This window comes from Ciconia boyciana, chromosome 12, assembly GCF_034638445.1.
Source record: "Ciconia boyciana chromosome 12, ASM3463844v1, whole genome shotgun sequence".
NCBI classification, from domain to species: Eukaryota; Metazoa; Chordata; class Aves; order Ciconiiformes; family Ciconiidae; genus Ciconia; species Ciconia boyciana.
In genome coordinates, this window is record NC_132945.1 from 652,431 (window position 1) to 675,782 (window position 23,352).

The window sequence follows — 23,352 nt, forward strand, 5'->3', positions numbered from 1 at the left end:
CCTGTCTGCACCGGAAAGTATTTTTCAGCCTGTGGTGTGATTTAAACCAGTCAAATATTGTTTCCTCATCTGTTCTTGAGGAAACGCTTTTTCTCATTTAAAACCTCTCTCTCCTCAGTTTAATTTATGTCTCTTGGGAAGCAGAACAAAAGGGAATGGATAGTCTGGGCTAAAGAAGCTACTCCTGTTACCAGAATTAAAATATCTGAGCAAAAGATGATAACCAGGCCGCTGCCCCTGCGCAAGTGCATCGTTGTCCTTGCCACCGTTCTCCATAAGAGCGATTGCTCTTTAAGCTCTTCCACTATAAGTCGGTTCAATGCCGATGCCGCTGGGACTGCTGCTCGGGCGGGTGCAGGTTGCAGGATCTCCCGGTGTTTTGGGAGCAGTGAAACGAGATGGGGGAGAAGGGTGGGAGGGGAGGGGGGGAAGAGGTGGGGGAGGGGGGGAAGGGGAGGGAGAGGGGTGGGAGGTGGGGGAGAGGGGGGACCGCGTGGGGCCGCCTGCCCCGGTGCCTGCTGCAGCCTCAGCCCGGCAAGCGCGGGGCAGCGGTGCCGTGCACTGCGACGTACCGCAGAGATGGAGACCCCAGGGCAAAAGCTGGCGATTAGCACAGACACCACCCGCATCTTTCCTTAACCAAACCTCGATGCTGCCAGCCGCTCTGTCGGTGCTTGGGACGTCCCCTTGCTGGCGGCGTACCCAGGCGGGCAGAGCTGCCCGCGGAGCCGCGGGACGTGGAGGGGTGCTGGCCACGGGCGGCAGCTTGGGCAGAGGGACTGAGAAGCAGGGCAGCGTTACCTTGCCCTGGGGTCTGTGTTGGTGTCTGACCCCTTTTTCTAAAAGTTGCAAGACTTTTCAGAAGATTCACGGTATGGGTTCCGGCTGCCATCTCTCCCAGGACTATTTTCCGTTTCAGTGGATTTGGGGTTTATTCACACTGTGGACCCAAGTGGGACTTTTCTGAGTATAAAGATTTTTCCCAAGAAGTCCCGGCACTGTCACGTTCGCTTTTAGTATAATTTGATTTCTAAGAGCTCGCCCACAAGCATTCAAACAATACCGGAAACCAAAAGCAGATCTAATTTTGACCAGAAAGTTGTGGTGACCTACTGGCTGTTAGAAACTACTTGCCTCATCCGGTGTTTTGACAAAAAGCCCGTTTTAGCAAGTAACTTAAAATGCTATTGCTCCCCATACTGCCTGGACATGCGCTGACTTGTGATCCTGATAAGCGCCTCTCCTGCTGCCGTGCCTTCCGAAAAAGCAGCTTCTCCCTAGGGCTGATGGAACAAGCGTGTGGCAATGTGTGCCAGGAGGGAGGCGGCAGGACGGGTACCAGCCAGGAGGAAGGGGTCCGGGCACGCGGGTGGAGCGGAGCATGAGGAACGCGCTGTCGGAGAGGAGGGCTGGCTCTCGGAGCGTCTCGATGCTGTGGTTAACGCGGCTGGTTGGCACCTTGCTGCAGCCTGCCGTGCGCAGGCAGCGCGGTGCAGTGCGGCACCGGCGGGTAAAGTCCTCCCCCGGGGTCCCGGCTCATGGGGACCCGGTCCCCCATTTGCAGCACCATGTGAGCTGCGGGCTGTGCTGGCCGGGAGCGGTAGGAGGGTGGAGGCGTGGAGCTTTGCCTCCTGAGCACTCCGCACCGCCGCAGTCCTCTCATGGTGCTTGGCACCTGCTTGGGTTGTGCCAGGGCTGCAGGAGGCTCCTCGTGCTTCCCCAGCAGCGCTTGGAAGAGGTTGTGTGAAAACTGGGGGTTGGGGAAAGCAGCAACAGGCAAAGATGGCCCCAGGTCTTCGTGGGAGTCCGTGCTCTGCCCCTGCTGAGAGCTGGTTTCGGTCCCCATCCTCGTTTCCTGCTACCCAGAGTGAAAACCCAAAATGGGTCTTTGGGACTACTGAGTCCGAGTGGAAAATGTGAAGCTCCGTAATCCACACTGACCCACTTCCAGCATTTAATCATAATTATTACAAGGCAGACCCTGCAACTTTTGTTTTTGGCTCTGAGGTTTGTTTTCGCATTCGGTGGTTGGCAGCGCCGTGCTCTGCCCGTGGGGCCATCCCGGGGCAGGGACCTCGATGGCACTGTCCCAGTGTGCCCCGTGTGACTGGGAGATGCGGAGGTAGTGCCTTTCGCCATGGGATGGGTATAACCAGGAGTCTACTGGGACACTTTCACAGCAAATGCTTTATGTTTTCACCAGAGGCTTCTGGCTGGATTTAGCAGTCATGTGGATGAGCAAGGCATCCTGGCAGAAGGTTCAGTCCAGCCGTTGCTGGGTATTGAAAGAGGGAATAGGTAGAAAACAGGTAGAAAACAAGCAAGACAAAAAAGCAAGAGGAAAATAATAGCTTAAGGGGGTTTGATAGCTTAGGAAGAATTGATTTGTGTAAATGAAGAATCAAAAGGATAAACTCATCTGTAGTGAAGTGACAACAATGACCTTAATGGAGCGGGATCACGTGGCTTAATGAGCATGCAGAGTCCTTTTTTGATGTACAAGCCTCACTGCTGAAGCCAGAATTACATGAACACTGCAACAGCCAGTCCCAGTCGTCTTCTCTTTCCAGGCTGTGCTGTCACCATGCCTGTACTTTGTCACAGATTGTCACACATTGTACCTAGGGGCAATGTCAGGAGGCACACCCCAGCATGGTCTTCTGCGTGGTCAGAGCGACGTTTGGCTTAGTCGTTGCTTGCCTCCTTTCTGATCAGTGCTTGGCTTGTCCCATCACTGAAATTTCAGGGTTTGCCATGAACGTTCTCCCAAGTGCCATCCGCTGTGCTCCCCCGTAGCTCGTCCTAACCTCATTTGCTGACCCTTGCCTTTGTTCTCTTTCTGTTTTACGCTGCAGGTTGGAGACTGGCCATGAACATGTCTTGCCCATCGACTATTACTTTCCGCCTCAAAAGACTTGCCTGATCTGTGGAGATGAAGCGTCTGGGTGCCACTATGGAGCCCTCACTTGTGGTAGCTGCAAAGTCTTCTTCAAACGGGCGGCTGAAGGTAATGCACACAGGGGGAGGAGGGAAAATCGCTCCCACCTCCAAGCGTTGGCTTTCTCTACCAAAGTAGCCTGAGAGTCAGATGCTAATGACACAAGTTCTCTCACTAGCAGGCTAGTCACTAACGTGTAAGTGCTGGAGGCATTTGCAGCATCATGATATGTTTTCCTCCTGTTGAAAGAGGTTAAGCAGCCTTGCTTTGGGGAGCCTGCCAAGCCAAGGGGACTGAGGCAAGAGCGGCAGGGACAAAGTGTGGTGGGTTTCTAAAGTCTCTTAAACTAGTAAAGGAGAAAATTCAAGGATAAATTGATTTCTTTGTCCTATGTTTGTCATTCCACATTACAGATTGCCCTCAAAAAGTAGCCAAACCAGTTTGCCAAAACACAGTCCTTTTCAATGCCTGATCATCTTAGTGACCTATGAGACCCTGGAGCAGTCAGTTCCTGCTTCTCCTCTTGACTCTCAAGGGTGCTTTAAGTTCCCATCAGCCCTTCTGCGATCTCAGACCCACAACTCCAAATTTAGGGGATGCTTTTCCTCCCTTGCATCCCTTTCAGAGGGTCACTTCTCTCTGCAAAACGGCAGAACTGTCTGTCCATCAAGAGCCGTGCTCTGACGATGGTGTCCCTGATCCTTCTCCCCAACTCTTGAGGAAGCACCTTCTCCTTCATGTCCAGCTCTGTAGTGCCAGGCTCTCCAGAGAGAAGTGTGAGCCCAGATGTTCCCTCTCAACAGCAAGGTCTTTGCACCATCTTTCCTTGGTAGTTAGCATGTAGAAGGACCTAGCCCAGCCGTTTCCTTGGGCTGTGGGTCAGCAATGTCTGGTTTCTAACTGCATTCCTTGGCAGCAGAGTGAGAGTCTCTGTTGCGGAAGCCGAACTGTCCGGTAACGTAATGTGCCTGTAAATCACACATCTGACTTGTTTTCTGGAGTGATGAACCAATAGAAATCATCGTTCTTCCTCGGTGCTAGCATAATTTATTCGGTGCACCGGCACACCGTTGGCACTCGGTGTTACGGGCTGTGGCATCCCTGGGAGAGGGAGGCACCACCGATCCCGGCTGGCGGCCAGCGATGGGGATGGAGGCTTCCGACTCTGGCTTGTCTCGCTGTGTCTCGCTTCCCCTCCCGTGCCTTACGTCACCCCTCTGTCGAGCAGAGGTCCCAGACTGATGGGTGCTCACCGGCCATTGTCAGAGCACTGCTTCTAGATTAATGCTGCCGTTATCCTGCACGTTTTCGGAGTCGCATTTTCCCTCATTCGTCATGCATGCCAGGAGTGAACTTGCCAGCACTAGTTCAGGGAAGAATTGGGGCTGTGCCATAGAGGATAACGGCATCCTGTTGACATAATAGGGCAGTCAAATAATATTAATAGATAATAAGTTTGGCATGTTCTTCCCAAGTAAATAATTTACAGACACATCTCTTTGCTACACACCAATTCTGCGTAAGGCCAAATAGATTGACTTGTGCAGCCAGAGTAAATAACAGATGCTTGTTTAAGTCAGCAAGTTATTGTTGATTTACAGTAAGTGGAGTCTTGGCTCTCTCTGTCAGATAATCTGCTGATGAAATACCCTGTGTCCGCTGGTGAGTCCTGGAGCGGTGCTCCTCCTTTTACGCCAGGGTGGGATCCATCCTGCATGGCCTGCGGATGAGGGCTGTGAGATGGCTGCTGGGGCAGAGGAGGCAGCCTGGGCTGCTTGCACTGCTCTGAATCATATGCTGCGGTGTTGTTCCCTCTCCTGATTGTGTTATTCATTAATTTAAATGGTATTTATGCCTCTTCTTAGTTTTTAAGCCTTGAGGTACTGCAGGGGGTTAGAAGCGTTTGGTTGCGTTGGGATCGGGCAGCCGCAGCCCCCTGCCTTTCCCCTGGACGAGACCGTGGAGCGAAGTGCGTCGCAGTGAGGAGTGGCAGCGGTGGGGGGGACCTGCCTGAGCGTGAGGTTTCATCTTATGTTACCCTGAGGTACATGGATAGAGTCTTTATTTTGGGAAAGAGACAATAAATCAGACTCCTTCATAAATATTGAATGCAGGGCAGTGGTAGGTGATGATTTCTATCCTAACTCTTGGTGATTTTCCAGCCAGATCTTTCCTTCTTAAAGTTGAGGAGCAATATTGAAAGCTGATATTTCAGTGTGTTCTCATGTTTTAAAGTCCATAAAATGCGTCTCTGAAAACCTTATGTCACCTTTGGAGACTTTTTACAGCAGCAGATCAGAAAGCTTCCCCAATGAGAAAGGAAACCTTTTCTTCTGCCGCTGTTGCCTTCCTGTCACTGGGGTAAACCAGCCGCCTCCAACGGGCAGGAGAAGCGGTGGCCGGGGACCTGAAGAGCAGCACGAACGGGTCACCTTGGAGGGAATGGAGAATAGCTAGACACGTAGTTTTTCTTTTATTATATTCTTTGCCTAATATAATACTGAACTTATTTGGCAGTAATTCAGGGATATTTAAGAAGGTTTTATAGACATACACTGCCTTCTAAGGGATTAGAAAGGAAAAAGATTTAAAAAAAGAAAAAAAGTTACGACGTTGATTCCTCTTCCCTTTTGAAACACGCTGTGGTTTCCAGTAGAGCAGATCACTCCTGCTTTGATAAAATGTTTGACAGATTTGAGGTTTTTGGCAAGCTCAAGTCCAACCAGTTCTTTCAGAAAGATGCTGGAAGAGTTAACAGAAAAGACATGGATATTTTCCTGATCTCTTTCTGTCAGCTCTCTTGATTTATAGACTCTCTCAAGATGTCCAGGTTATATATAGGCCAGCTCTAAAATACACCCTGCAGATTCTTCAGCTCTGATGTGGACTTCCTCGCTTGCAGGATGGCCAGCCTTCTTTCTGTAACCAAACCGGGCGCTCGTCTCCCCTGCGCTGTCACCCCGCTCTGGTGTCCGGGCGCTGAGGGATGCAGAGGGCTGGGGCTCGCTGCCCCGGCGAGAAGGGCTGCTGCTCCTCTGCTGCCAGACACGCGCAGCCTGCGAAGGAGGACTCCTCCTCCTCCTGATTACTCTTTCTCCTACAATAACGAAGATTTGGTAAACACAAAGTGCCTCCACCTCAGCACAGATTTTGTTTTTTCTCAACACAAGTGGGCAGGGCGTGACTTTGCATGGTTAGGATGGCTCGGATGTGTTAAAGACATTAGGGTTTGGTCCTCATGATACCACGCTTGTCCCTGAAACAGAAAAATGCTTCAAACACAACACGCTTCCAAATCAGTTGGCAGTCCAGGGGTTCCTGGTGTCCCATCCCATCCAGGAAGGGAGTCGTCTTTGTGTCCCCTGCATCCACCCCCAAAAAATGGTAGACCTTCCTCGTTCCTCCAAGATTGCATGAGATCTCATGGCCGCCTTGGCCAGTTCAGAGCTGCCTCTGTGCAGTGTTCCTGGCAGCGCGGGACTGGGACGCCTTGGGCTGTATTCCTGACGGGACTGCCTTTAAATAGCAGAGAGCTAAATGAAAAAAATAACACAGTATTTGGCAATTTCCTAGAGGGCTAACAGCCAGACTGCTGTGCAGTCTTTCTGATTCCCTTTCAGTCACTCTCCATTCAGATTATTGCTCTACATCCTGACCTGCTGAGGATTAGCCTTGCACCAGAGAAATGTCTCCGGGCCAATTCAACAGTTTCTTGCCAGTTTCCAGGATGACAACAAGTTAAAAAGTGAACCGTTTTCAAAGACCGTCACCATGTGATCGTGCCCCTGTACTGGGCACTGGTGAGGCCGCACCTCGACTGCTGTGTTCAGTGTTGGGCCCCCCACTCCAAGAGAGACCTTGAGGGGCTGGAGCGTGTCCAGAGAAGGGCAACGGAGCTGGGGAAGGGTCTGGAGCACAAGGCTGATGGGGAGCGGCTGAGGGACCTGGGGTTGTTGAGCCTGGAGAAAAGGAGGCTGAGGGGAGACCTCATCGCTCTCTACAACTGCCTGAAAGGAGGGGGTAGAGAGGTGGGGTCGGTCTCTTCTCCCAGGTACCAAGTGATGGGACGAGAGGAAATGGCCTCAAGTTGCGCCAGGGGAGGTTTAGATTGGACATTAGGAACAATTTCTTTACCGAAAGGGTTATGAAGCATTGGGACGGGCTGCTCAAGGAAGTGGTGGAGTCACCGTCCCTGGAGGTATTTAAAAGCCGTGTAGATGGGGTGCTTAGGGACATGGTGTAGCGGTGGCCTTGGCAGTTAGGCCTTGCTAGGTTAACAGTTGGACTTGATGATCGTAAAGGTCCTTTCCAACCTAAATGATTCTATGATTCTATGTTTTAAAATGCTTTCTTCTCCTTCTCGTGGCTGATCTGACAGTATGCAAAAGAGTCGGGTCTGCAAAAGACTTCCATGGTGCTGCAGCACCGTGATGCTCCTGCTTCGGTGGTGGGCTTCTCACTACCCTTTGGCTATTATTGGCCTTAAAAATCCGTGGGAAGAGCAGAAGGTGGAATAGCCAGACCTTTGAAAGCTCAGGCCCTCCTGGCACAGCCTGCTGCCCGTCTCCCGTGCTGCCTGCCGGGTGGGATTCCTTTCTCTCCCCTTGGCGTCCACAGACCAGCTCTCCCCAGCCCCGCCAGCAGTGCTTCTCTGTGGGTGACCCGGTACGTCAGCACCCGCTTCGCTGGGTGCCCTGAGGGGTGGCAGCTCTCTGCGCTGTGCCGCTCACTGGCAGCTGCTCGCTGCTTCAGCCTGCGCTCGAGCGAGCTATCAGTCAGTGAATAGTCGGACGTGACATTGGTTGGAATCTCAAGCAGACAATTTGACTTCAAACAGGCTCAGGAGTTAAAACATTAACAGTTTTGTCTTGTTGCCAGAGAGCTGAGCAATTAAGACATTTTTGCTTGCTGGATTTAAGCATCTTTAAAATAACTTGCAAGTCTTTTCAACTTGCAAGTCCTATAGTTGTTTACTTTTAAAGCTCGTCATTTAGCCTTGGCTGGCTCCAGGCTTCTTGCTAGATTGTCTCCTGTACGGAGCTGTTACCTGCCCATGCTGTTAGCTCGCCAACATCTGTAACTTCCATGCTTGTGTTTCTCTGGCTAGCTGATGTTTTCACTTGCAGACCATCGTTTCTGGACCCCTGGAGAGCTTCCCCCTTGCTCTCCCCGCAGAGCCAGCCTGCCTTCCCAGCCACTGCAGCTGCTGAAGTCACTGCCCCGAGAAAGAAGAAGTGGAGCCGGTGCTGAAGCCTGCACTGTGTCACTGGGCTGGGTGCTTTCCTTTTGTTTTCTTTAGTCTTCTGGTAAATACAGGTGACTACTAAGAAAACAACTTTGCAAAGATAGTTCATTAATAGTGGCTTAGTGTTGGTTCCTGAGAGCTTAAATAGCTGTGCCCTCTTCCATTGTCTCTAATGGGGCCATAAAGCGGGAACTTCGGAGCGGTCCCAGCACCAAACCCGCAGGCTCAGCTCTTGCCATAGCCCAGCTGGTGACAGTGGCGGGGACCAGAGTTTCTGCAGAAGAGCACTAGAGACTCTGTGGTTACATGAGACCCTGGGGGATTCACTTTCTCAGAAAGCTTGGCCTTATCCCCCAACTGTTAGAATTTGGTTTATGCCCTGAAATACAAGGACATATCTCTCTTCCATAAGGCATTTGATGGGTTTGCACGTTCACAATCATAAATCTTACTCCAGACATTTGCACAGATTACAGATTACTACTCTAGGCACAACAACTCACGTGGCAACAGGCTTTTAGTTAAATAGCTTCTCTGGATTGAGCAACTAATCTTTATCTAAGTCTTTCTTTTCAGTCGAGACTGGAGAACTGCTCTTCCCCTCTGCTCCTGATGTTCATTGCAGCCCCGGGTGATGAGCAGGAGGACTCGGAGATGGCAGAAGCATCTTTCTGCCTGGCGTGAGGTGGCACAGGAGGGAGCCCGAGCCGTCGGGGCTGTGGGCAGCGAAGGGGGCAGTGGTACAGCAGCGTATTCGTGGTGTGCAGTGAGGGGGGAGCTGCAGCAGCCTGCAAGAGCCTCGGTCGCACAGACCGATCTCCTGGGATTCCTGTGCTGGTCTGACAGAGCAGAGGGGCACTGAGTACCTTTGTAACTTCACTTCTTACCTACGTGCATGCCAAACAGTATCTGTATCGGCAGGGAAGGAGACGGGTCTTCTCTAGGCCTATATCTGCGGTGTCGTCAGCTGGGTAATTATACCTGAGGCTGACGCCTTGCCAACGTCCCCGTGGTAAAGAGCCTGGTGACTGGCTTTGCAAAGAGCAGGACCGCTGGGTAAGACAGGAGAGTACGTTTCAAGTTTAGACCTGTACATACAGGTTTGCAAAGCAAGAGCCTCTGCTTTGGAGTAATATGAGGAAACATCTCTATTGTTTGCAGGAAAGAAAAAGAGAAAAAAATAATCCCAGTGTTACAGTCAATAAAAGATAAAACAATGCATTTATCTTTAAATAAAGAACAGCTGATTGCAAATGTCTCAGCTTGTTCTTAAGTGAAGAGCATAGATCATCCTGAAATTAAAACCAAGTCTCTGTATATGGGAAGTTACTTAAGACAGATGGAACCTGTCTGTGTTCCAGCCACCCTTCCTTGTTCTCTGGGCTTTTACAGCCAGTGGCACCTTCTCCTCCATACGCCCGTGCTGCGCTGAGGTTACACAGCCATTCACGTCCCTGTCAAGTAGCGCACACTCCCAGCTTGGAGAGGAAAGACGGGGTACGCCGGTGCGGACGGAGCAGAGGAGCTGCTATTGCTGGTGTATCCACCAGAGATGCTTGGTCCGGCGGTGTGTCGGTCCGTGCCGGAGGTGATGAGCGTCCTGGCTGATGGGGTTCTCTGCGGTCGATGGGACGAGCACGGGCCGTTCAGGACGGTTGGCTTCACTGGGGCAGTGACACAATGTGGTCCCTCTCCCAGGTCATGGATTAGTTTCACAAACCGTATCCACAGCTGGGGATAGCAGTGATGAGGGCGCTGGGTTTCTCTGGTAATTAAAAGGAGAACCTCTACATGCCTAGGAGTTAGGACAAGACGAGCAAGCAGCTTATTCTCATGCTGAGCAGCAGCAGACTCATGAGTAGCCACTGCATGACCATTTGTTTCCCTTTTCGTTAATGGCTAACAGCTTAAAATAAACAGTGCCAGACTTATGCATGTACAGTTAACAGAAAATCGGTTCCTGCCCCAAAGAGTTTATTTTGTGACCCAGGAAGCAGGCCCTCGCTATTTCAGCAAAATCACTGTGCCATGACCGCGGGCTGAGTTGTTGACTGCAGCTTAAAAGCTTGCGTTCATCTGACCCATCGGCAGGGAGGTAGAGTTGTGCAGAGACTCTTCTAATGTGCCCGCTTTGTGCACGGTGATCCGGGAGGGCCGCGGCTGCGGAGGCCCCTGCCTGGTCGTGGCTGCTGGGAGATTGCTCCCTCTCCGTGTCCCTTCCCAGCAGTGCCAGAGCTGGCGGATGCTGCTGAAGAGCTGATGGGAATGGGCACGGCTGCCTCATCGAGCAAGGCTTGAACCCGGTTCCCAAATCTCGTCCGGCCCCTGCTCCCCTCCCGTGGGTGCCTGGGGGGACAGAGCGGGGTGGGGGACGAGCCTGCGCGTCGGGATGCTGCCCGGAGCCTGGGGGAGAGGAGGGAGCTGGGCACAGTGGATGTTCCTCCTCTTGGCAGGGGAATTTAGATGGAGCTGTGCCTGACCCTGGAGCGTCCTTGGGGGGCTCAGGCAGTGACTGTGCTGCCTTCCCTTACTAGAGCCATTCCCAGGAGACGCTTGACCTTTTTAAAGATTTGGAGCTATTATTGTTGCGAAAATGCTGTAGTTTAGACTAGGGAGGCGAGATAGGGAAGGAGCAGGAGCCGATGGGCGAGGGGAGAGCAGGAGGGTTGTGCGGACGCTCCCGGGGCAGCACTGCTCGCGGCAGCCCGACGGCCTCGGCCAGAGACCGAGTTGGCCCCGCGGGCTGGGCTCGAGCCTCCCCGGCAGCCCAACGCCAGCCGTTGTATACTCGAGGTAGTTTTGGTGGGCTCTGGAGCGTCCCAGCGTCAGATGTTGTCATGAGGCAGGAATCCTGCAGTGCAGCTGGAGGGGAAGGAGAGCAAAATCACCTTGCAGCTCTCCGTGCCCATGCCTGAGAAAGTAGGGCGTCCATTCTCGTTTGATGTATGTATGTAAAGAGGTCGAGTGGAGAGAGTATGGCCTCGGCCCTCGTTTCCCATAGCACAAAAATAACTCCCAGTAACCCAGTTTCAGCTGAAGTTGTTTATTACTCATCCTCCTCAATGAACTGTTGAAGGGAGGATGGTGCTTGTGTTCTCTGGGATTTGGTGTAATCGCTGCTTCTGAGACTTGTCTAAGTGTCCTTAACGCTGGTAATGAGCAAAGGGAGGGGGATGAGAAGAGGTGCTGATGAGGACGGCGTTAAAAGGGTTTAGCAAGGTATCACGTGCCGCAGGTAACGCGCGCTTGCCCCATTATGTCGCCAGTCTTAACAGCACTGGGGCTGGTGCAATGATCAGCTTTTAATGGGGACGATCCTAAGAAGTTCCAACGTACGGTATTTTTGCAGCTCTTTAGTGTACTCCCGTGTGCACGCAGTGTCAGGATTTGATTACAGCCAAGCCGTATAATGACTTTTCTGCGACCCTGTGATGAGAGGCTGCAGGTGGGATCTTGCAGCTGGCGGCCGGTCGTGCCAGCGAAGCCGCAGCCGTGCCCTGCTGGCAGCCAGCGCCGGGGAGGAGCGGTGGGACCTTCTGCGGGCTCCTCCCTCCCAAGGGCGCAGAAAACCAAACTGCTCGCTGGAGCAGGGAGGGCGATGGGAAGCAACAGACAGTGCCGGTGAGGGCTGTGACACTGGGCTGCTAAAAATTTGCCGCTTTTTTTTCTGATTCTGATATCTTCAGAAGTTGTGGAGGTGTGTGTGGGAGGCGGGGAGCTGTTAAATCAGTGCACCAAAATCGGTGCATCTCTTGTCAAAACCGGTACATTAAGCAGTTAGACTCAACCTTGTCCTTTTAATGGATCTCTGATGACTCCAAAGGACTATTCCTATAAGAATAGAGAAAGCAAACACTTGCGGAATGATAAATAAAGGCTAAGCTGGATATAGACTGATTTCCCGTGTAGGCTACTTACGCAGAGTCTGAGGTGCGCAGCTCTATTATTTACTGAGACTGGTTTAGTGTGGAACGGTATGAAGAACATCAGATAAATCCTGATCCAGTAAACGTGTTTAGACTTGACAAGAAAACAAATGATGAGTCAGGAAGGAAAGTTCATTCTTGGCATGTCTAGCAAATGAGACAGTAAAAAAAAAAAGAGCTGAAATCTGGAGCTCTAAGGGCTGTTCTCTAAACAAGTGGAAAGGCGAGTCTAAGATACCGGTTAGTCTGACAGTAGGTAGCTTCTGAATTTTCGGCAAGCCCCCCTAAAGCTGCTGCTGCGCAGCGTCTCCTGTACAGGCACTCGCCGGTTCCAGCTTCCTCCTGGCTGTGGGTGCAGCCCGGGGACAGGGTGCCTGGTGCCAGCCCGGCGTGAGCCCCACGGCGGCAGAGCCTGTGGGGCAGCAGCTCCCATGCAATCAGTTCCCCAGCCCCAGTGTCCGTGACCTGCAGACAACAACCCCAATTAGTAGTGATGGGTGGCACAAAAAATAATTCAGCCCCAAAAAGCACTGTGAAGAGAGTCCTGGTTGTAGAGGGAAGGCCACTGCCTGGCGACTATATTCAGCAAACTGAAGGTAAGTGCCGTGGCAGGAGGATCGAACTGCGTTTTGAAGGCAAAAAGGCAAGCAATAGGTGTATGACATTTAAAAAATGAGAACCAAACTATCCGTATTTCATTACGTTTTAGTTGCTGTCTATCGACTACCTCTGCTGTGCTGCACAGTGCGGAGTGGTTTTTCCCCTTGGAGATCTTGGTCTAGAAGCCTCTGTCGGTGTGGTGGAGAGGAGCAGTGCCGCCTGGCAGCGGGGAGGGCGGGCAGGGAAGGCGTGCTAAAGCATGGCGAAGCAGCGGAGGCCGGGTCTGCGTTTCGGGTAGCCAGCTCTCGTACAGAGCATGTGTATCTGGCAATGAACCTCTCCTCTAGCAGCAGAGGAAGAACTGTGCTGTTTTCCCAAAAGATACCAACTTCCAATATAAATTTTCTGCTGGGGGGTGGACTGGGAAACCGGCACTGATATGGTTCTCTTCTCTCTTCTCTTCTCTTCTCTTCTCTTCTCTTCTCTTCTCTTCTCTTCTCTTCTCTTCTCTTCTCTTCTCTTCTCTTCTCTTCTCTTCTCTTCTCTTCTCTTCTCTTCTCTTCTCTTCTCTTCTCTTCTCTTCTCTTCTCTTCTCTTCTCTTCTCTTCTCTTCTCTTCCCTTCCTTCCCTTCCCTTCCTTTCCTTTCCTTTCCTTTCCTTTCCCTTCCTTTCCCTTCCCTTCCCTCCTCTCCTCTCCTCTCCTCTCCTCTCCTCTCCTCTCCTCTCCTCTCCTCTCCTCTCCTCTCCTCTCCTCTCCTCTCCTCTCCTCTCCTCTCCTCTCCTCTCCTCTCCTCCCTTCCCTTCCCTTCCCTTCCCTTCCCTTCCCTTCCCTTCCCTTCCCTTCCCTTCTCCTCTCCTCTCCTCTCCTCTCCTCTCCTCTCCTCTCCTCTCCTCTCCTCTCCTCTCCTCTCCTCTCCTCTCCTCTCCTCTCCTCTCCTCTCCTCTCCTCTCCTCTCCTCTCCTCTCCTCTCCTCCAGCGATGCCGGTGACCCTGGTGATAGCAAGCATGAGCCCCTTTCTCCCTGTAGACCTGGTCTGATCGGTACCCACCACCCATCTGCTGTTTCCTCTGCTGTTTGTAGGTAAACAGAAATACCTCTGTGCCAGCCGGAACGACTGCACCATCGACAAGTTCAGAAGGAAAAACTGCCCATCCTGCCGCCTGCGGAAGTGCTACGAAGCTGGGATGACTCTCGGAGGTACGGTCCGAGTAACGTCCCCTGGGCCCTTGGGATGGGCTGGGGCAGCCGGGCTAATCCTGCAGATAACGCGTGTACTTGGCCTATTAATAGTCAGTAAATGTCTGAAAAAATGAGGCTGATGGAGCGAAATGAGCTTTGGGAAACATTTGCAGGTTTCTAATACCAAAACTGAATTTCATTAAACTTTTGTTTGAGTTTCAGGAAACATTCTTTTCCTTACTTTAAAACCTTGTTAATCTGAAAAAATGTAAACAGCCTCTTAGCTGGATTCTCACTCACACCAAAGCCTCTTTGAACAGAGCACTCCCATTATAAGATTATTTTTCCCAGGCAGAAAGGGGCATTTTTCTTTACAACATTACAGCCCCAGTATATTTCTTCGCTGAATGGAAGTTGCTCCTGTATCACTGGTAAAGATCCTTGTTACAGTTTGTCTCTGTTCCAAAACCTGTAGCTCTACCGAAACCTGACAGACCGTATCCAAACTCTGAGGGTTTCTGCTCAAAGTCTGGAAAGTACAACGTAGATCACTGGGTGGCTCATCTTTGAGTTCGTTTGATGTGAGAGTGAGGAAGAAAATACCCTGAAAAACAGGGCTGATGGACCTGACCCGCGATGAAAAGGCCCCTGACGGTGAAGTGGGGGGGAGTCACGGGTGACACAGAAAGGAAACCACTGGCAGCCTCAGCACGGCGCGGAGGGAACTGGGGAGCCCTGGCTAGTTAGATGGGCCAACATTTTAGTTTGAATACTCCCACCGTTGCTGGGATGGGCAGTGCCTCCCGGACCTCCGGGACTGCTGGAACGTTGTCTTGAAGAATGTGCTGCCGAAATGGTTCTGCTTTATTGCTCACCGAGGAGCAGCGGTTTTAATTTTATTTCTCCCAGAACGGTTCTTACAGCTCCGGCACCAGCAACCCGCTCCCGTCGGCAGGGCAGGAGCCAGCCTGCTCCCCGCTGCTGTCACGTAGTAAATCTGAGGGCGGTGGGGACACAGCTCTTGGGCGGGGGGTGATGCAGAGACGTGCGGCTCGCTCTTTTCCTCCTGGTAGCAAGCAGAAAAAACAAATGTCCCAAAAGGACATTTGGGACAGTCGCAGTCCTAAAACCCCGCGACGTCAACCCCGTGCGCTAGCTCTGACTGCTCTTCACTTACGCTCTCCCCGTCTCAGTTCCCAGTATCTGCCTCTCAGTTCCCAGTGTCTGCCCCACTGGTTCTGCCCCCAGCCCTGGTCACCCAGCCCAGCTGGGAGGGAGCGAGGGCAGAGGAGCCCGGCCCAGCGCCGTGCCTGCCCGCACGCCTGCTCGCAGAAGCTCTGGATGACAGTCATTTTTGTGGCCGTTCACAGGGGGGCTTCCCAGGAAGCAGGGAGGCTCCTCCGGGACACTTCCCTTGTGCGCCTGGGAGGGCTGGGACGGGGATGATGCTGACGCCCTGCCCGTGGGATTGCTGGGCTCCCGAGCCGGGGGACGGGGCGAGGAGCCAAATCCAGCTCCCTGGTCCGCAGCCAGCAGAAGGGCTTCGTGCTGCCATCCAGAACAAGCATGCTGTTGTTTGTAAGTGCTTTTTTCTGGTGAAATTTCCTTAAGGAAGAGAAGACACGCATCAGTGTAACCTTCTTCTGCAGGACACACTGACAAAATTAATACTAATACTGATAGCCCCCCGCCCCCCTTTTTTTTTCTTAAGCTCTTTGGGTCACCCTGACCTGTTCTGCCTGGTCTGTTTTACATTTGTTTTGAATGTCAGTTTGAAGGCAATTGTTAAAAACATGCATGCTATGAGTTTGTCCACAGTTATTTCTCCCACAGTAGAGAGGCAGAGCATTTGAAAAGGCTTCCAAGCTCCAAGCAGTTGTTTTTAACTGCCTGTTAATTACCAGTCACTTGCAGGCATAATAGAGCCACCTGTGACCAGCAGTCCTGTGGCTGGCAGCGTGTCTGACGGGAGGAGGAGGTGACACGCTGAATACCTTATATAGGAGACTCTGCTTTGGCACAGGATGGCAATATGTTGAAGCACTTCATTATTGACTGAGATCACTCTGACCTGCAAGCTGAAATCCATTAAACAGAATCTTCTCTCCTGATCAACACGGCAAAGCCCAAGAGCAGGAAAAGACCAAGAAAAAAAGTGATAACGCGGGTTTTGTGTGCTCCGTTCTGCTTGTGCACTGTCCTGCCTCTCCCACAGCACCAATTCCTACTGCCAGCCCAGGTGCCTGCACGGATCCTGCCAGCCCCTGTGCCCGGGAGCGTGCCGCGGCACACGGGGCTGCACGGATCCTGCCAGCCCCCGCTGCATACGCAGGCATCGGGACCCCCCTGTCCTGCTGCAGTCTGCGCCCTGCACATCACTCAGCCAGCGCAACTCCTGCTGAACTGCAGAGCTCCGGATTTAAGGCTCCTCCTGTTTGTTTGCTGCCGGTGCATTTTAATCTTGGCGTGCGAGGTCCCGTAGGCTGTTCCCATTGTGGGAGCCAAGCGCCTCTGCCCTCGGCCGGAGCTGGCAGCCCGCCTGTGCTGCGGGACGTCTGCTGTGCACCTTCAGCCTAGCGACTGCGCTCCGTGTTGGTCCTGTCTTGGGGCAAAACCTCCCAAACATGTAGAATTCAGTTCATTTCATTGACGGTAGGGCTAGAAAATGACTGCAATAACTGCCGATAGCCTGTAAAAGCCCAAGTCATGAGGCATACCTGTATTTAGTCCTAATTCAGGTCCAGTTACTGTGGTTAAGGTAGAGCTCATGTCTTATAAAAACATTTGATATCGATGTAAGAATTTCCAGCAGCGGAGAATCTAACACATTTTTTTGCCCCACAGTTGCAGTAGTTAATTACGTTCAGTGTTGTGATAGATGTACCTTATTTTTCATCTTGTCTGGCCTTGATTTCCAGCAACTGCATCTGTATTACATCTTTGCTTGCTAAAACCTACTTTTATTGAATTTCTGTCCCTGCCGTGGGTATCTGTTGGCTGTGACTTAATAACCCTTTAGCCTCTGCATAGCCACCTAGGTAAAATTCTTTACTTCCTTTCTCCAAGGTGCGTTGCCTAGTCTTTACTATTCTTATGGCTTCTGCAGTTTGCGAACACCTCCCTCGTACGGTGAACGTCTAACCACAGTTTCCCAGTGTCAGCAGCATCAGTGCTTAAAGGCGGTGGTAAGATGCTCTCCAGGCCAGCGTTTCCCTCCTTCACATGGCATGGGATCCTCTTAGTCCTGCGGCCACCCTGCCAGCTGGGGCCGCTGCATTTGTCCATCAGCTTTTGGTGCGAGTTCAGGCTGCCGAGGATGGAGTTTGGCATTCACTGAATACGGCTCACTTGTTCAGTTGCTCGATATATCTACTTACAGTGAAATGTACTTTGCTTTGCTAGCCTGAGCTTATCAGCAGACCTTCATCAATCTGTTCAGGTATCAGTTCTTAACGGTTGTTGCTGTTTTCCCATCTTGGCATTGTCGTACAGACCTTAGTAGACTTAGTAGAAATGGTTAATTTTCTTTTTGGAATGCATGTAGACATTCACTAGCAACAGACCGTGAGCAACCATCATAAGAAACAAACCTGTCTGATGTTGTTTCAACATTTATAATTACTTTTGAGATTGATCACCTGGGTGATTTAAAATCATTCAGTGGTTCCATCTGATTTTATATCGTTCAAGTTTTCTAATTTATGTGGGCCAGACTGACTCAGATCTCTTAAACACATCTGCTATACCAGTACTATTATAATTATCAACTAAAATTATCGTGCCCAAAAAGATTGATAGCGTGACAGCATCTGGTTTTGACAAGCCACATGTTGATGTTGATAAAAAATTTTAAGAACGGGATATAAGTCAAGTCCTGTTTCAGCTTCTCTGTCATTTTGCCTGCAGCTGAAATCAGCGTGCGGTGCCTGGGGCTGGCAGGATTTCTCTGTCATTGCTAGTCCAAAAGCAGTTTTCTTCCAGGTCTCCAGAACTTCCCTGAGTCCCAGCACTCGTGAAAAACCCGTGCTGGAGCCCAGAGCGCTCCTTCACCAGCTCCAGAAACGCCTGGCGGGAGGGCGGGCAGGTTAAGTTGCTCAAAATGTGCGTCACTTCTATAATCGCTCCCTAGGGATTCTTGCACTGGTGAATGTTTTACCGTGATACCATATAATTATGTCCTCTAAGCTTTTTTCCAAATACGTACGATATTTCTCAGTTAACCCCAAGCCGAACGGCAGACGCGCTGTGGGTGTGACTCGGACGGTGCTGTGCCAGCCGCTCTTTCCGAGGCTTCCTGCCCGTTACTGTCCCTGCTAACAGCCGAGCCCTGAACTGCCTGTTGCAGTCACACGTGCCGGGGGTTCGTCCCCCCTTGGTTTGGAGAAGTACCATGTAGGCTTCTGCCTAGCTTAGCTCATCCCAGCATAAAAGCATAACGGATGCCTTTAATGTCTATTTTTTATTTCTGTTTTTGTTCCCAGTAGCTGCCGAGTAGGAGCTACCACCAAAAAGGGCTTTTGCACAGGTGACTGAATATAAGCTGATCTTTACCTCTGAAGCTTTTCTCCATCTAGTAGCATCAGTATTTCAGTGATCTGTGGAACAGCTCCTCCTGGAAAGCACAGACGTAGGGCTCCTCTGATAAGAGCAGTTATCATCCACCTTTACTGCTCTCCGACACAGAGGGGGTTGGTTTATGGCTGCAGACTCAGAGCCAGCACGGTTGCTTGCTTGCTTTCTACTTACTTCACTCAGTATCTTTTAGTACGAGAGAATTCCATTTTCAGAAAAAAAAATTGACATCTAAACCAAACCATGTGTGCGTTTTATACAGTGCGGGTTTGGCTTCAGTTACGCACAGGACCTGATGGGCACTGATTATTCATCTGTGGAGGATGCAGTTCGGTTTTTATTTCCTCTTTTAAGCCTGGGAGCTTTTCTTTCCTAGCAGCACGCCCGTCTCTCAAGGTCCAGTGCCAAGCACCCCCATGAGACACGGTTTCTGCCCCAGGTGGGGTCAGCCCCGGTGCCTCCTTCCCGAATGAACGCGAGGTTGTTTGGAAACGCGGGATCGGCGTTCTGCGCTCCTCTCATCCGTGCTGCTTGCCGAGAACAAAACCCGAGGGCAGCTGCCAGGGAGAGCGGTGCCGTACCTGTCCCGGGACTGGCTCTCCGGGGGCTAGAGAGGAGAGCGCCGGGAGCCTGCCAGCGCCGGTGCTGCCCGCGCTGCCTGCGGCTTCTGGAGGGGTGCCGGGGGGAGGCGCGGTGCTCTGGCTGGCCTGCCATGGGCAGATGATGGCTGAAGCACCCCACGCTGCACTGCAGCCCTGTTTTCCTGTTGCTGTCTCTTATTTTTATTACTCTTTTCTCCTCCTTTTTTGCAGAGCAGCCGGTCTTAATTGCTTTTACAGTAGATCATCCAAAGTACATTACTTAAAGATCAACATTTTGAATTGATTTACAAAGCTGCACTTTAACTTGACGTTTTTATGTTTCGCTGCTTATTTTTCTAATTACAGCTGAAAGGAAATTTGAGATAAGTATCATGTAATGAAGGAGCCAAAACCCAAAGGACAATTGGTTTGATATTATATTCTCTGCTTGAATTAAGCCATCGGCTTTTTTTCTCTAATTAGGGTTTTTGGAGTCAGTAAGGAGTGAAAGCTGTTCCCATCTGCAGTAGCCTGCTAACCCATGTTGTGCTGAACACTGTTACGTAGATAGGAAATTAGGTGAACACTGACTGTCCAAGAATTCTGAAGTCGCACATCTGAAGCTCCTGGTGTAGCTTGCTAGGAGACTGGCATCTGTAGTTAAGAGCCAGGTGCACAGGAGAGGCACGTCGTGACGGTGACATGGGCGCAGTCGGCGGCTGCCGGCACTCCCAACCCCACAAGCCCACTCTGCTGACGTTCATCTTGAAGCTGGCTGGCAGACCAAGGCCGCCCCTGCTCGAGTCTTCTCCTTGTGGGTGGGCTAGCTGGGTAGACTCCAGGGAAGCAGCCGTGGGGCCACCTGCTAGCTTTAAAAATGTATTTTCCATAATATATTAGTAGAGTAGTGACCCGCCTGGGAGAGCTCGGTTCCAGGGCAGCAGGGGTTGCAGGAGCCCTGGGCAGGGAGAAGGCGTTTCACTCGGTTGCAGCCCGCTTCCACTCTGGCCTGGGAGGGAACAGTCCCACTTAAGCATCCAAGTGCATCCAGGCTTTTCTCCCTGGAACGTGTCCATCTACTGAGTTTATTTGCTTGCGTTGCTTCCCTTTATAATTGCATGCGAGTAGTTCTTTGAATCGAGTCACCTCTTCCCTCTTTTCCCCAGTTCTTCCTCTCCATTTCTAAGTGGGAGTTAATGTGAGACTGATCATGGCTGGGGATGTAAATGGTGCTTGTTCTTTCCCATATAAGGTTAACGAGCTTAATGGATTTCCTTAGCTAAATGGATTTCCTTGTGCGGCGTGTGCTCCCTTTTGTCCTTAGGTGAGGTCTGCGATGCCGAGGCACTCTTTGGGCAGCGTGCGCTGAAGGAGTAGCTGCTGCTGGCCATCGGTTTCCCTTTCCTCGTTAATATAAGTGATGGAGCTGGAGGCCAAGAAACCTCAAGCTTTTTTTTTATTTTTAAGCATCACGCTAAAATGTGTCATTTCCACAGCCCGCAAGCTGAAGAAGCTGGGTAACCTGAAGATGCCAGATGACGTGGAGGCAGCCAGCTCATCCAGCCCCACAGAGGAGCAAGCTCCCAAGATGGTGATGACGCGCATTGATGGGTATGAGTGCCAGCCCATCTTCCTCAACGTCCTGGAGGCCATTGAGCCTGGCGTGGTATGTGCCGGCCATGACAACAGCCAGCCGGACTCCTTCTCCAACCTGCTGACCAGCCTGAATGAGCTGGGGGAGAGGCAGCTGGTCTACGTGGTCAAATGGGCAAAGGCCTTGCCAGGTGAGGAGGAGAACTAACAAATCCTGTCCCTTCCCTGGCATGTTCCTAAAGCCCCCTGCTCGCATCGCCTGTGGTGGCTTTCGAAGGAGGTGGTCTGCAGCCCGTGTCCCACCCTCACACAGTTCCCTGGGGGAGCGTCTTCACCAGGGGCCTGGCCGTGTAGTATCTCCGTAAAGCAGGCTGCAGCAGCAGCCGCAGCGTTGTCTCCTTTGGGTGGCTGGTTGATGGGAGAGGTGACCAGGGGGTGACCAAGTATGTAGAAACTTGCGCTTTTGGGTCTGTCCCCGCTGATACCCCTGCACACAGTACTGTGTAGGCATGCGTCTGCTTCCCCCCGTGGGAAGGGCTGTTGCTGGTCAGGGGACCAGGGTCTTGCTCTCTTCCCGCTCTCCCTGTGGGGGTTTTGCTCCGCTTCCAGGGCTGTGTCCACCAGACCTGCAGAAGTCTTCTCTGAATGAGTATTAGCCCCGTCCCGTGGCCCATATGCAGTGGTGAACAGGGCAAATTCCCCAGGTGAATCAGAAGTGTGCCACTTCATGGTGTGGAAGTGAGATGGGGGAAACTGGGCTGAAAGTAGCTGAGGCTTGAGAGACGGGAGAGATCCTTCCTCGCCATTTTGGGATTTCACAAGCCAATTAATTGTAAAATAGCAAAAGAGAGTTACAAAATCCCAAAGGGCTTCTTCCTGGCAGTCGGGTTGCTCCTGCGTGACAGGCTGCTGGAATATATTTATGATGCATTCAGAGTTGTGACATGGGAGTACATAGGGTTGGGAAGTTTCCAAATGGTAATAGTTATCAGGTGCTGTAAATGAAAACATCCCAGTGATATATGTGTTTCATTGAAAATGTTCCTTGGTTCTGAGCATAGAGGTTACCAGTCCGTAACACGCTGCCCGTTGCATGTCGTAATCCTGCCAACTGAATGAGTGAAATTACAGAAGACTGAGATCACTGGGTGCAGCGGGATCCCGTTCACCTTCCAGCATCCCCGAGACTGGGGCGTGGGGACGATACCAAGCTGCCTTCCTCACCCTGGCCCTGTTCCTCAGGAAATGCCACAGAAAACAGGGATCCTGCTCTTTATGTGCGGGGTGATATGACCAAAGGAGGAAACTGAGACAAAATAAGTTTGCCACTATATGCCAGAACCTGGTGATGAAGAGCAGTCAGACGTCAGACATTCCCAGAAATTCAGCAGTCCCCTGGAAGCAGCTTGACCGGTGGTCCAGGAGGAGCGTTAGTCTGAATATGCTTAAGTGCAGAATAGCCCATTCTGCTTCTTATATTCTTGAGTCAGAAAAGGTTCACCTAGCTTGTGAAACCAGGGACAAATCATGCTTTCTCTTCCGGCTTATCTACATCAGACATCAGCATTTCTTCAGGAAAGTACATGGAGACACCAAACCCTACCAGCAATCCGGGGGCTGCGGCTGTAAAACTGCAGTAGTGCTAATGGAAAGGGAGAGCGCTTTGAAAAACATTTTTCATCGTAACCACCCCCTTATCACAGGCTTTTACTGCCCTATACTGCACCTGATCTCCAACCCCGTGGTGTGTGGCCGCACGGCAGTGCCGGCCGCTGCACCGCTGCCTCCCGGGGCCGCAACCTGCTCTGCCAGCAATGGCACCTGGGCAAAATTAATTCTAATCTTCTTATGTCTGAGCGGTCACCGCTCTCTGGGCAGTTACAGTATAACCACAACCCCCTCGGCAGGCCAGGGGATGGCTTACAGAGGGCAGCTCTCCTGCGTGGGGTGCTGCCTGGCCGCCCTCCCCATCCCGCCGGCTGCGGAGCTGGCGCTGGCCTGAACGGTAGCATCGCTGTGCCCGCAGCGAGAGGCAAAGCCGGTCTGTTTTCCCCGGCTTTCTCTCAGCGGTTCCCTGACATGTCCCAGCGCCGGGGTTCAACAGTAATAACCACAAATTCGCTGCTTAGTCATTCTCCCAATATTTTCCAGGGAAGGAGTAAACAACCGCAGCGCCGTTGCTGTTCTGGTGCTCCAGGCAGTGGTCACGCAGCCCCTTCTCTCGAGCAGCGGTCCAGCCGCCGCTGCGAGGTGGATCTCGCCCGCTGCTGGGTTCTGCCCGCTCTGGCGCTGACGCTCCCTCGGGAGCCGGGCGAGGACCGGGCACAACGGGCAGCGCCGGGCCGGCTCCGGGAGCGGGCAGCTGTGCCCAGGTGTTGCCCTTCCCTGCGCACACTGCGGCCGCCTCGCTTTTTTGGGTAAACTTGCAGGATCCTACCCCATAGCCAGAGGTAGTTTGCTGTGTATAATTTATTTAAATAACACTTTGGGTAATAAAGCAGAAGTGTTTCAGTTCCTGGGTCTGCAGGCTGGCTAGGCAGCCTGCCGCTCGGCGGGCTCAGGAGGGGGGCGATGCGGGCGAATGCATGCAGGGGGAGAAGTAACGGAAACAAAACCCAAGCAGTTTAAAACAGCGGGTTGCAGTTGTTGTTATCAAAACAGAAAGATCTTCACACGGTCTCTTGGGAGACTGGAGGCCGTTTAATGAACACCGTTG

General features: G+C 51.9%; 1 protein-coding gene across 1 annotated transcript in view; it reads left to right on the plus strand.

Moving 5' to 3' along the window:
- AR (androgen receptor) overlaps positions 1-23,352 on the plus strand; it is a 63,834-nt gene that overhangs the window by 27,504 nt on the left and 12,978 nt on the right. Inside the window, exons 2-4 of the mRNA XM_072876755.1 lie at positions 2,856-3,007; positions 13,792-13,908; positions 20,540-20,827. Of these exons, the coding sequence (XP_072732856.1) occupies positions 2,856-3,007; positions 13,792-13,908; positions 20,540-20,827 (557 nt within the window). The remainder of the gene's footprint in view (positions 1-2,855; positions 3,008-13,791; positions 13,909-20,539; positions 20,828-23,352) is intronic.